Source organism: Jaculus jaculus, chromosome 11 (assembly GCF_020740685.1).
Source record: "Jaculus jaculus isolate mJacJac1 chromosome 11, mJacJac1.mat.Y.cur, whole genome shotgun sequence".
Lineage (NCBI taxonomy): Eukaryota > Metazoa > Chordata > Mammalia > Rodentia > Dipodidae > Jaculus > Jaculus jaculus.
The window spans coordinates 28855718-28868241 of NC_059112.1; the positions used below are offsets into that span (position 1 = coordinate 28855718).

General features: G+C 37.5%; 1 protein-coding gene across 3 annotated transcripts in view; it reads left to right on the forward strand.

The window, feature by feature from the left end:
- Positions 1-12524, forward strand: part of Arap2 (ArfGAP with RhoGAP domain, ankyrin repeat and PH domain 2) — a 186519-nt gene that overhangs the window by 136512 nt on the left and 37483 nt on the right. For 2 of the 3 annotated variants that reach the window (XM_004656108.2, XM_045130023.1), the window contains exons 24-26: positions 562-630; positions 2857-2931; positions 6087-6204. In XM_004656108.2, coding sequence (XP_004656165.2) covers positions 562-630; positions 2857-2931; positions 6087-6204 — 262 coding nt within the window. The remainder of the gene's footprint in view (positions 1-561; positions 631-2856; positions 2932-6086; positions 6205-12524) is intronic. The other variant, XM_045130025.1, reaches the window with a different exon arrangement.

The window sequence follows — 12524 nt, forward strand, 5'->3', positions numbered from 1 at the left end:
TACCAGAATTGCTTTTTCTTTGCTCTTTGATCTCCATACCTTTCCCTGTTTGTCCACTGTTTTTGATCAATAGCAGTTTCTTTTGCAATGATCTGATGATGATGAGAGAGAAAAAAAATTAAGTATGGCTTTACATGCTCTATTTTTTAGAATGTGCCATTATCTTGATTAAAGTCAATAATTATCTTCATAGCTTCACCCAACCTAACTTTAAACATTAGAGATTTGATAAGCACTTTAGGAATATTTTGGTTTGAGTCTCGTTTCGTAACCTGCAAGAGCTTTCAGAAACCAGTCATCAGACCTTCTGCTATCACATGTCCTTAGCAGTTGTGCTTCCATGAATTCAATCTACACTCTGAAGGTCTATCACCTAAGCAGGTTCTGAACATTATGAGGCTCTATATAGTTGCCTTTATTTTGATCCAAACTGTGGGATTAAGATGACCATTCTCGACTCTTAACTTGTAGACAGTATATTCCTGAAGAGTTCATTGTGGATGAGTCCATCATTCCCTGTATTCTATGTTATTAGAATGTCCAAAATTATATTTTAAACAGGTTAAAGAAGACCAAGTCAAACAAATGGACATAGAAAATAGCTTTATTACCAAGTGGAAGGACACTCAAGTGAGTAGTAAGAGATAGATCTCTCAAGACTTCAAGAACAAAACTTCTTTTGTAAATAAAAGCATTCAATGTATTCAATGTACGTGTTTTCAAGTTCTTATTCAAAGCCAAGTAGAAGAAATGGGGGGAAAGTACCTCAAACAATGAATGGGCAATTCTGAAACATAAGACTTTTTAACATAACTTTTAAAATATAGTGTTAGGATTAGTTTTAAAAACACCATGGAAAATTCTTGTAGGTTCCAAAGAAGCATTTAAAGCCAAACAAACACTACAATAAACTGCCAAATCATCTAGCACAATGATGCTGTGCATGGTGATCTCTGAACCCCAATCATTTCTTAGATGCTTTTGCTCTGCTTGCTCTTGGGAGATTGTACTAATGAACTGCTCTCTAATGGGACCCATGTAACACATGCTAATTTTTGGCTTAAGTCAGCTTTTCTCAATCCTATCTTGCTTTCATGAGTCATATTTGATTGGATCTGTGTACTCTGGATGCATGATGCATTGCCAGGGTACCTTGACTTGTTTGCTGAATATTCCCTGAACTTCTTCAAGTTGAGCAGTAGTCATCTTCTGGTAACTAGGAACTGTAATGGATTGAACTTTACACTGTAAATAACAGAAATGGGTCAAATGTAATCTGTTTACAGTGACTGTCAGATAATAAGGCAAATTCGTATTAGTCAGATAGAAAATTTGCATCAGTCCTGAAAAATCTACTTCTAGTTAAAGGAATCATTGGAGCTGCCATTCTGCATGAAGCAGAGGAGTGAGTCCATGGATTCTCTAGTATGAATACTGTGATGTTACTTAATATTTATTTTCATGCAAAGTAACTAGTGCTACTTCCAAATGTGTTAGTTATAATTCTGAAAAATAATGTGGCTTATTATCAATTCTTCTAGATTTTCCTTTGTGTGGGAGTATTACAGTCATGAAGTACAGGATTTGGTGGTGTTAACTATGTTTTATTACATGAGCATCACTTTGCATTTTATAATAAAGAAATGAATCTTGAATGTTTTTAATTTTCCATTAGGAAACATAAAATCACTATAAAATATAATAACTTGGAAAGTAAAGTAGAAGCATTTAGATAAAATGGTTGCTTCACTTAAGTTTTTCTTCTATCTATTCAAAATCCACCATCAGAGTATATTCTGAAAGTCACTGTTTCTCACCCTACTAACTTTCTAGTTTCATAAGCTCTTTGTATTTGATTTTTTCTTAATTTTTAAAATGTGTCCTTTCCAGAGTGATGTGGATATACATATTGAAAAGCAAAAATGTCAACTGTGTCTTTTCTTCCTGGAGTTTTTATGTAGAATAAAAAGTGAGAAAGAAAAACTAGAAGTAAGCTTCTATGTGCATAGAGTAACAGAATAAGTAAGAATAGTTCTTCAAAGAAAATTTTAAATATTTCTCCCATAAAATTACTCATTAGAGATAAATTTAACTTCAAAATGGTTGCTTTTCTCCTAAGATAAGTTTTAGTGGCTATATAACTAAAGTGAATATTTGAAAACATTTACTGAAAAAATTTCTAGGGATTCATTTTATCCTTTAGAATTTATATATGATGCAGTTTGTCTACATAGAGATACCTTATGCTTTTTATAGTTGAACTTTTATTTAAGCTCTATTTTTAGATACAGTGTCCCAAATAACTGATTTTAAATACTTGGGGAAGGATACTAGAAATATATACGATTATGTGCATTATTCTATCACTTTGTTTTTACCTGTTAATTTTATTTCTATTATAATGTTTACTATAACTTTAGATTGAACTCTCCGATTTCAAAATTTGAATGTATTATCTCTTTGAAAATTTAGTAAGGGCAATTTTATCTTTTAATTTCTCATAATGTATACATGTGTTTCAGAGTATGTCACATTTTGTCTATACTATCACAGTGATAACTCTTTCAACTTCTGCTATCAAAGACAACTCAAGTCCGTGATAGCTAGTCATTGTTTCAGTAGGGCTGTCAGAGTATTCATAAACTTTAAGTTCTTGCGTGAGAAATAAAAATCGTATTGTGATTACTGTTGCTGGTTATACCATAGTCAACCATGGTTCGAAATAAGTTCTTCATGCTTGTGAACAAGGGAGCTTATTCTGTTTATATAAGATCTTGTATTTGCAGATGTCTTAGGTGACATCTCTGCAGTACTGTTCTGTGCTCACACATGCTTATTCGCATTTCCCAATGCCAGGTTTCCCAGGCAGGAGACCTGTTAATTGAAGTGTACGTGGAAAGGAAGGAACCTGACTGCAGTATTATCATTCGGGTGAGTCCTAAAGATCATGTCTAGAATGCGCCTGGGCATCATGGCTGCTAGTGCTGCTTCTCATCATTCGGATTTTGCAGGATGTTCTGTGTTTTATGTTACTTCTTCAGTTTAAACAGTGACTGAAGACCAGGTTGGCTTTTCATACCGGTATCCTCTGGGATTTAATGTTTGAGTTATTTGGAAAGAGGACGTCTTAGGTGCTTTACTTAAGGTCTCCTGTATGTTCTAGGAAATGAAGTGAGCTCAGTACTTACTCACATATACTATTATCCCATCCTGAAGCAAGTCATTTATCCTGTCTCAGTCTCAATTATTTCCCTTATCAGATGAGGGGGAATTGTAGTATATGTGTCATGTCGTTGATGCAAGGACTTCTTAACCTAAAACATGTAAAATACACAGAAAATTGTTGGTAACATCTGGGGCTGGAGAGATTGCTCAGTGGTTAAGGCACCTGCATGCAAAGCCTAACAACCTAGGTTCAGTTCCCAAGTACCCACATAAAGCCAGATGCACAAAGTGGAATATGCATCTTGAGTTCATTTGTAGTGGCTGGAGGCTTTGGCATGTCCATTCTGTATCTGTCTTGTATCATCCTCTGCTTGCAAATAAATAAATAAAACATTTATAAGACATAGGTCTTTCTTATCCTATTACTTTCAATAATTGGTCTGCCTTAGGGATAGTAGCTATGATATTTTGTGTTTTTGTGTCTTTACTTGGTAAGATAACTTTTCCTATGTGAAGAGTGGACATTTTTCCATGTAACAAAAATTCAGCCGGGCGTGGTGGCGCACGCCTTTAATCCCAGCACTCGGGAGGCAGAGGTAGGAGGATCGCCGTGAGTTCGAGGCCACCCTGAGACTACATAGTGAATTCCAGGTCAGCCTGAGCCAGAGTGAGACCCTGCCTCGAAAAAACCAAAAAAAAAAAAAAAAAAAAAAATCAAATTTATCTCATCTGTTTTAAATTCTAATATTAGCAATCCAGAGCATTAGATATTTCTACTTATACCAAATATATTGTGACTATTAATGAATCTTTGTAATGGTGATGTATTATGACTGCATGGTATCTTATTTAGAACATGAATAAAAACTCTACAGAAATAGTATAGGCTGGAGTGGTGATATACAACTTTAATCCCAGCACTGAGGCTGAGGTTAAGCCATGAGTTTGAGGCTGCCCTGGAGGTATAGAGTGAATTACAGGTTATCCTGGGCTATAGATTGCCTCAAAATAATAATAATAATTAGTAATAATCAGTACCATTTACATGTGGCCTAAGACTTTGAAAAACCCTTTTGCTATACTAATCTTTGCTGACTATAACCTGTACCTATGCAGGCAGAAGCAGCAGGTGACACTTCAAGTATTTTATAATGTTAAACCAGGACTGTTGAGTTAAGGGCGTAGCACAGTCTCGTATCATCTTAATCCAAACCTGCTGTCTATTGTACTGTTCTTTCTACTCCGTAGAATACCGCTTTCGTGACTGTGAAGTGGTAGGTGCTTTCAAGCGGGTTTACTTCTCTCCTAGGACACAGTCCAGGTTCAGATCTTCATCCTGCAAACTGATGCATTCCATACTATCTGTTTCACATGCTTGGTTTTGCAGTTACTTTCTTTTTTTCTTTTTCTTTTTCTTTTTTTTTTTTTTTTGTTTTTTTCTGGCACAAAGCACCTGACCAAAAGCAGTTTGTTCAGAAGAGGGTTTATTTTAGCTTGAAGACTGGAGCAGAAGCTCTGTGATGGTGGGGGAAAGGATGGCATGAGCAGAGAGAGGCTGGACATCACCTCCTGGCCAACATCAGGTGCACAACAGCAGCAGGAGAGTATGCCAGACGAGGCAAGCGGAACTAGACAGAACAACGAGAAACGTTTCCCCAACAACACACCACCTCCAGCAAGGCTCCAATTCCCAAATTGCCATCATCTGGGAACAAGCATTCAAAACATAAGCATATGGTAGACATTTAATTCAAGCCATCACACTTGGTTTTTCAAGAATTACTCATTTAGAAAGGGCTGTATTTCTTTAAGGAATCATTTAGATTAATGTAGATAAGAGCATGATGGAGATTGTTCACCTGCTGTTTCTGTTGCTGAAGTTCTTCACTTTCCCTAGATGCTTCACTTCTTTGTACATCTATATTTCATTGATCTTCTTTAAATTGAAAATCTACTTCACTGTGTTCTTAATTTCTTCTAAAAATAGGTCCTAAATTTTAAAAAGTAGAAAATAAGACTGGGTGAGTTACTGCTAGTAATAAAGTTTCTCTCTCTTTTTCTTTTCATTTTAGTTACTTATGTTTCTATAGTGGGCTGATGAAGAAATCCTTTTCTAAGACATTTTTAGGTACAGATAGACTTTTCTAAAAACCAGAATACTAATTGAGGTTGTCATATTCTCATGCTCAGAATGTGCATTGTGTATTGCTGTCACTAAACCCTAACTGAAGAAAACCATGCTGCTCCAGCCACTGTGTGATGAAGATTGACAAAGACAAAAACAAGAAGAAACAAACAAACTCCAAAGTCCCTGAAGAGAGGTTATATGCCTATGCAATATCCTCTGCATTGGGATGCCTAGGAATCTGGGCTTTGAGCTCCAGCCTGGCACTGCAAATTCTGTCCTATGTTCTAACATGCCAACTCATATGTTGGTATCCTACTATCTCATACTTGGCATGGCAGGGAATACCACAGACTACCAAAAATCCTGAGCTTCTTGGCATGCCACACAGCATCCAGTCAGCTGTGTATAATCGGGGTACTGACTGAATAGACCAAATTATTCTGCTCTTGATCATAAACAAACACTGAAAAAGTTTTACTCTGAAGAAATTAGTGGTTTTGTCTGAGCAATCTCCTTGTATGTCTGATTAGGTATATCTTCTCATCTGACTAATATAATTGTTCAATACAACAAGAATGTTCCTGTGTATAGTGTAACATCTCTTGCATGTATATTAAAATGTCATACATTTTGGGGTGAAAGTTGGAACATGGTGCTTTCTATGTGCTTGGAGAAATTAGCTTTCACCACAGTAAAAAGAAACTTGGTTTGTCATTAGAAACAGTATTTCCCTAGCATAGTTATAAGCACATCTGTGTTTGACACTTTTGGAAGTGACAGTGTTTCTTTACAGATATCTCCCGTGATGGAAGCAGAAGAATTAACTAATGATATATTAGCAATAAAAAACATCATTCCTACTAAAGGTGATATTTGGGCCACATTTGAAGTCATTGAAAATGAAGAGCTAGGTGAGTGATTTTGATGCTACAGTTTCTTGGATTTCTTGTAGCTTTAAGAAATGTTCTGGGCTGGAGAGATGGCTTAGCGGTTAACTGCTTGCCTGTGAAGCCTAAGGACCCCGGTTTGAGGCTCGGTTCCCCAGGTCCCACATTAGCCAGATGCACAAGGGAGTGCACGCGTCTGGAGTTCTTTTGCAGAGGCTGGAAGCCCTGGCACGCACATTTTCTCTCTCTCTCCCTCTATCTGTGTTTCTCTCTGTGTCTGTCGCTCTCAAATAAATAAATAAATATTTTTTTTAAAAAAAAAGAAATGTTCTTTTGGGGCTGGAGAGATGGCTTAGCGGTTAAGCACTTGCCTGTGAAGCCTAAGGTCCCTGGTTTGAGGCTTGATTTCCCAGGACACATGTTAGCCAGATGCCCAAGGGGGCGCACCTGTCTGCAATTTCTTTGCAGTGGCTGGAGGCCCTGATGTGCCCATTCTCGCTCTCTCTGTCTATCTGCCACTTTCTCTCTCTCTCTGTCACTCTCAAATAAACAAATAAAATGAAAATAAAGAGTTTTAAAAAAATGTTCTTTTGTGATATTGCTGACATTTTAATGTTTAAAGATTAAGATCTTATTATGAATTCCATTTTACCATTATGTCCATCTTGACGTATGTTGTTACCACTTGAATTTGACTTGTTGTTAATAATAAGAATAATTATGCTACTGACTATAGAAATATAATGCAAATGTTAGGCATCTCTCTTGCTGCCTTATGTAATAAGAGGATTGTTTTTAAGGATGAACAATTTGATTTGTAACAAAGCTCTTTTGTCACTTCATACACTTTATTTAGAAGACTGGTGGCTGTTTCATTTTCCTATCTCTAATGTATAACTTTGTCTTTTCTCCTTCCAAAGAAACTGAAGGGTAAAGATTTGTTTTCAGACACCTTGACTACCAGCCCAGCGAAGTGCTGAATAAGCTGAACATTCTGATGACACCATTTGGTTTTAAAGACCTCCAGGAAAAAAAATACATAAGATGCAGAATGGCATTGTACCTTGACCATCTGTCTAGCTGTTACCCACTAAGGTTTTGGGACCCTTTCAAGTATAGCTGTCAAGCTGCCAAAAGGAAAACCCTGCTACCTTGAAGCTCATGACAAAAATTAAAATTCAATGTTGATGTTCCCCAGGGCATATGATGATAAGCATTGCCCTCAGTGTTAGGATGAGGATGGAATGACATACACACGTCCTTTTTTATTAGTCCATTTTGAGTCATTTATTTCTTTGTCTTATGTCAATTTCTGAAATTTTTATTTTTATTTAAAAACAATTGTGTCAGCATATATCAACAAGATCCAGATGTCTGGATATCAGATCTCAGTGTCCTCCTGGTGGGGCTGGCTCCCTCTTCCCCAGACAGAGTTGCTCAGGCACATGTCTCCTTTGACAGTCCACATCCAGTATGACTGCTTCCGGCTTTGTGTCCTGACTTGCTGCATGTGGACTGGGGGTGGCCTTTTCCTTTTCTTGTGATGCTCTCCAGTCCTGCTTCTGTTGTCTTCTTGATTCTTTAACTGCTTATTAAACTATACTTTCTTTCTCTTCTGTCTACCTCCTCAGCATGGGTTTCCCTTGTTCCAATCCCTTTGGCTGTCCTTTCTCGTGTTACTTGTTAATATATCATTTATTCTTTGTTCATGACCAACATCTGAGATGGAATTTCCCAAGTATTACTTTTTTCTTTCCCCAAATGGCATACCCCATGAAATCCTTTGAAGTCCAGGTGCAGAGTTGTTTCAGGGCCTAGATCACCCTTGACTGTCTTGACAAAAGCTTCTTGGAAAGAAGTAGGGATTCTCACATTTGTTTTCTTCTTGCTTTCCATGTCAGCACAGTGCTTCATACATGATAGCCATCCAGTGAAACCCTCTTGCATACATAAAACGTAACATTATATGACTATAGAGTATAGAAGTGATACTATTTTTTATATTTCTCTTTTCTTGAGGAAAAAGGGTTTGATTACTAGTCTCATCATATTTGTGAGTTAAAGATGACTGCCACCACTATTGACATGGTAAACTTTTAAAATCATGGGCCGTTCTATAATATTCCAGTATGGAGATCTTTTTTCTACATTTCATTTCCTATCCACCCTTTATGATCTCATTCGTACCTCATCGTTGAAGGTGATATTCAGATGAACAGTTAGCATTGACTCTGGTCATCAGTGGGTAGATTGATATGAACTCATACTCTCTGAAACACACATCATTACTCTGTAAGGACTTACCACATATACCTTTTAGATCTTCATATTTCTTATAATCTCTAGTGTAATACATTGACCTAGAACATATATCCTAAATTATTTTGTTTACTGAAGTGGAGAAGAGAAAGTAGCTTTATTCTGGAAGTAAGTGACTAGGATTGTAGCTCTTTGTACACATGGACACGACCATGGAAGGAAGTGACCCCTGTGTCTAGCTGAGGAGTCCCTGAGAGCTCTCTAGGCCCTGTGTACAGCCTGGGCATCAGAGTGCTTTCTGCATGCTTCTTTCCAGGATGTAGGAGAGTCACTGACGAGTACTTAGTTGTAAGTTCATGTGAGGGTATTAATCCATTCCCTGCCATATCAGATCTGTCAGATTTACCACTGAATAGAACTCCATTCTGTAGATGTACCATATCTTTATTATCCATTCATCTGTGGATGGACGTCTAGGCTGGTTCCATTTCTTAGCTGTTGTGAATAGAGCAGCAATGAACATGGTTGTACAAGTGTCTTTAAGGTAGTGAGAAGAGTCATTAGGATATATGCCTAAGAGTGGTGTAGCTGGATCATATGACTATTTTTAGCTCTCTCAAGAGCCTCCACACTGATTTCTGCAATGGCTGTACCAGATTTCATTCCCACCAACAGTGTAGAGGGGTTCCCCTTTTACGACATCCTTGCCAACATTTATTGTCGTTTGTTTTCTTGATGGTAGTCATTCTGGCAGGAGAAAGATGGAATCTCAAGGTAGGTTTAATTGCCATTTCCCTGATGACTAATGATTTAGAACACTTTTTTAGATGCTTATATGCAATCTGTATTCCTTCAGATGAAAACTCTCTATTTTCTTAGCTCATTTTTTGATTGGGTTGTTTGATTTCTTATTGTTCTATTTTTGAGTTCTTTGTATATTCTGAATATTAATCCTCTGTCAGATGTATAGCTGGCAAAGATTTTCTCCCATTCTGTAGGTTTTTTCTGTGCTCTATTCACAGTGTCCTTTGCTGTACAAAAGCTTTGTAATTTCTTGAGATCCCAGTAGTTGATTAGTGGTTTTATTTAATGAGCAATTGGGGGTATATTCAGAAAGTCATTACCTATGCCAGGATGTTGAAGGGTTTACCCTACCTTTTACTTTAGCAATTTCAGAGTTTCAGGTCTGATATTAAGGTCCCTGATCCGCTTGTATTTGCTTCTTGTTCATGGAGAAAGACAAGGATCTATGTTCTTCTTTCAACATATGTATATATATCCAGTTTTCCCAGCACCACTTGTTGAAGAGGCTGTCTTTTCTCCAGACAATATTTTTGACATTTTTGTCAAAAATCAGTTGGCTGCAGCTGCCTGGATTAACATCTGGGTTCTTTATTCTGTTCCATTGATCTACATGTCTGTCTTTGTGCCAATACCATGCTGTTTTTGTTACTATGGCTTTGTAATACAGCTTAAAATTGGGTATGGTGATACCATGAGCCTTATTTTTGTTGCTCAAAATTGTTTTGGCTATACATGGTTTTTTGTGCTTCCAAATGAATTTTAGGACTGTCTTTTCTATTTCTGTGAAGAATGTCATTGAAATTTTAATAGGGATTGCATTAAATGAGTAGATTGCTTTTGGTAAGATTGACATTTTCACAATATTGGTTCTTCCAATCCAAGAACATTTCCTTGTATCTGCTGTAATTTCTCACTTGAGTGTTTTGATGTTCTCATTGTAGAGATCCTTCACCTCCTTGGTTAAGTTTATTCCAAGGTACTATTTTTTTTGAGGCAATTGTGAATAGGAGAGATTTCCTGATTTCATCCTCCGCATGTTTGTTGTTAGTATATAGAAAAAAAACTGATTTTTGTGTATTTTTTTGTATCATGCTTCATTGCTAAAAGTGTTTATCAGCTCAAACAGTTTGCTTGTAGAGTTTTTAGGATCTTTTAATGTATAGAATCATATCATCTGCAAATAGTGATAATTTGATCACTTCCTTTCCAATTCGTATCCCTTTTATGAGTGTCTCGTGCCTTATTGCTATAACTGAGACTTCCAGTACTATATTAAACAAAAGTGGGGACAGTGAACACCCTTGTTTTGTTCCTGAGTTTAGTGGAAAAGCTTCAAGTTTTTCTCCATTTACTATTATGTTGGCTGTGGTTTTGACATAAATAGCTTTAATTATGTTGAGATATGTTCCTTATATTCCCAGCTTCTGTAATACTTTTACCATGAAAAGATGTTGGATTTTGTCAAATGCCTTTTCTGCTTCTAATGAGATGATCATGTGATTTTTGTCCATTCCAATTCATACCTTGACATTAGCTTGTCTTTTTCTTTGTTAGAATGTATTAGGTCTGCCACGTGGTCTTCTAGTTTAGATATTCTGTTCTCCTCTTCATCCATTCTACTAGTGAGACTTTCCACAGTCTGTTTTTCACTGACTCTGTTCTTCAGAACTGGGTTTTCAGCCTGGTTTTTCTTCAGTATTTTTATTGCCTTACTCATGTCTTATAATGACCTCTTTATTTCATTAAGCTTGTTTCCTGTATTCTCTTTCAGAAGTTTGTTTCCTTCTTTAATTCTTGTGTTTTCTTCTTTGATTCCCTTCATTTCTTCTCTGATTAATTTGAGCATCATTTTTTTGAAATCTTTGTCAGGCATTTCATCTAAAATAGTCTCATTGGTGATCCTTTCTGACGGATTTACAGTTTTTGTCTTGATTATTTGAGTTTCTTGTATTATATTATAGTGACTTTTGCATCCTGAATTCATTTGATGCTTGGGTTTTCTACTTATCTGCAGTGTTCTCAGATGTAGAAATCCACCTCTATATATACCCTGAGGATATGAGTTCAAGGTGTCAGCTGTAGTTCTTGTCCCCCCAATCAAAGCCACAGACGTAATCCTAGGTGTTAAGTTTGCTTGTAAGCAAGTATTCTAGTGGACTGGGTGGAATAATTTACTGGCAAATTCTAAACTTCAACCGAGTAATGTACACAGTCAATAAAAACCAGCACAAAATAGGCAATTGTGGGGATTAAAAGAAACAGTCATAAAAATCCAAAATCCCTAAGGGTGTGTGTTGTTCTACACCCTTAATCTTGTCAGCTGAGAGGTAGAGAATTCTGTTCTGAATTGGGTTCCAGGTCAACTTGGATCTGGATCAGACCCAGCCCCCAATAATGACAGACACAACAAACAAAGGCCCAATACATGTATACGAAAGCACCAAAGGCAATAAACTTCAACCCCCAAATTTGAAAATGGTAAAGCCAACCAAGAATATATCCCATAACCTGCCCTGACAAGGAAAGAGAGAAGAGCTCTTCCAATGCAGGCCTAAGTACCTGTTGTTTGTTGTTGTTGTTGTTTGTTTGTTTGTTTGTTTTGTTTTTGTCTGTCAGTCTCATTACCTTTTGGGGTGGCTTCCAATCTCACCAATGCCGAGTGCCCGCAGGAACCCCTCCACGTGCTGTGCAGCTGTAGCTCTGATCCGCTCTGCTGGCTGCGCTGCCACTGGGGGCTGAATGCTGCAGGTTCCAGGTTCTCCTGGTGGGGGATGGGAGAGCTCAGACTTCTGGGGTTGCTCGCAATTTCAGCAGCTCCTTAGTTGATCTCAGCCGTCTTTCCTTCAGATTTCTTGACTTTGCAAGGGGGCTGATGAAGGTGAAAACCTGTTGTTTTGTCTCTGCTGCTGCTCCTCCCACCTGGCACACTGGCAGGGCGGCGCTGAGGGAGGATTGAGGGCCACGGGCGCCTCGGCGGGACTCGGGCCGTTTCCCTCCTTTCTGGTGCGTCTTGGTCTCTCCGGCTTCTCTGCTGTGTCTAAGAATAACCTATACTCCTTCACTTTTCAGAACAAGAGTGTGTTTTTCTGGGGTTTTGCTTAAATCCCTCCCTAGACTGGTTTGGTGTGACTCCTATGCTACCATTTTACCTGGAAGTCTCTTACCTGTTGTTGTTTTTTTGTTTTTTTTTTTGTGGTTTTTTTTTTTTTAATGAACATTCTTTCAAGTCAGCACATTTTCTGATTATATGGGTGGAGTGAACCAAGCTTCGTATACCTCTG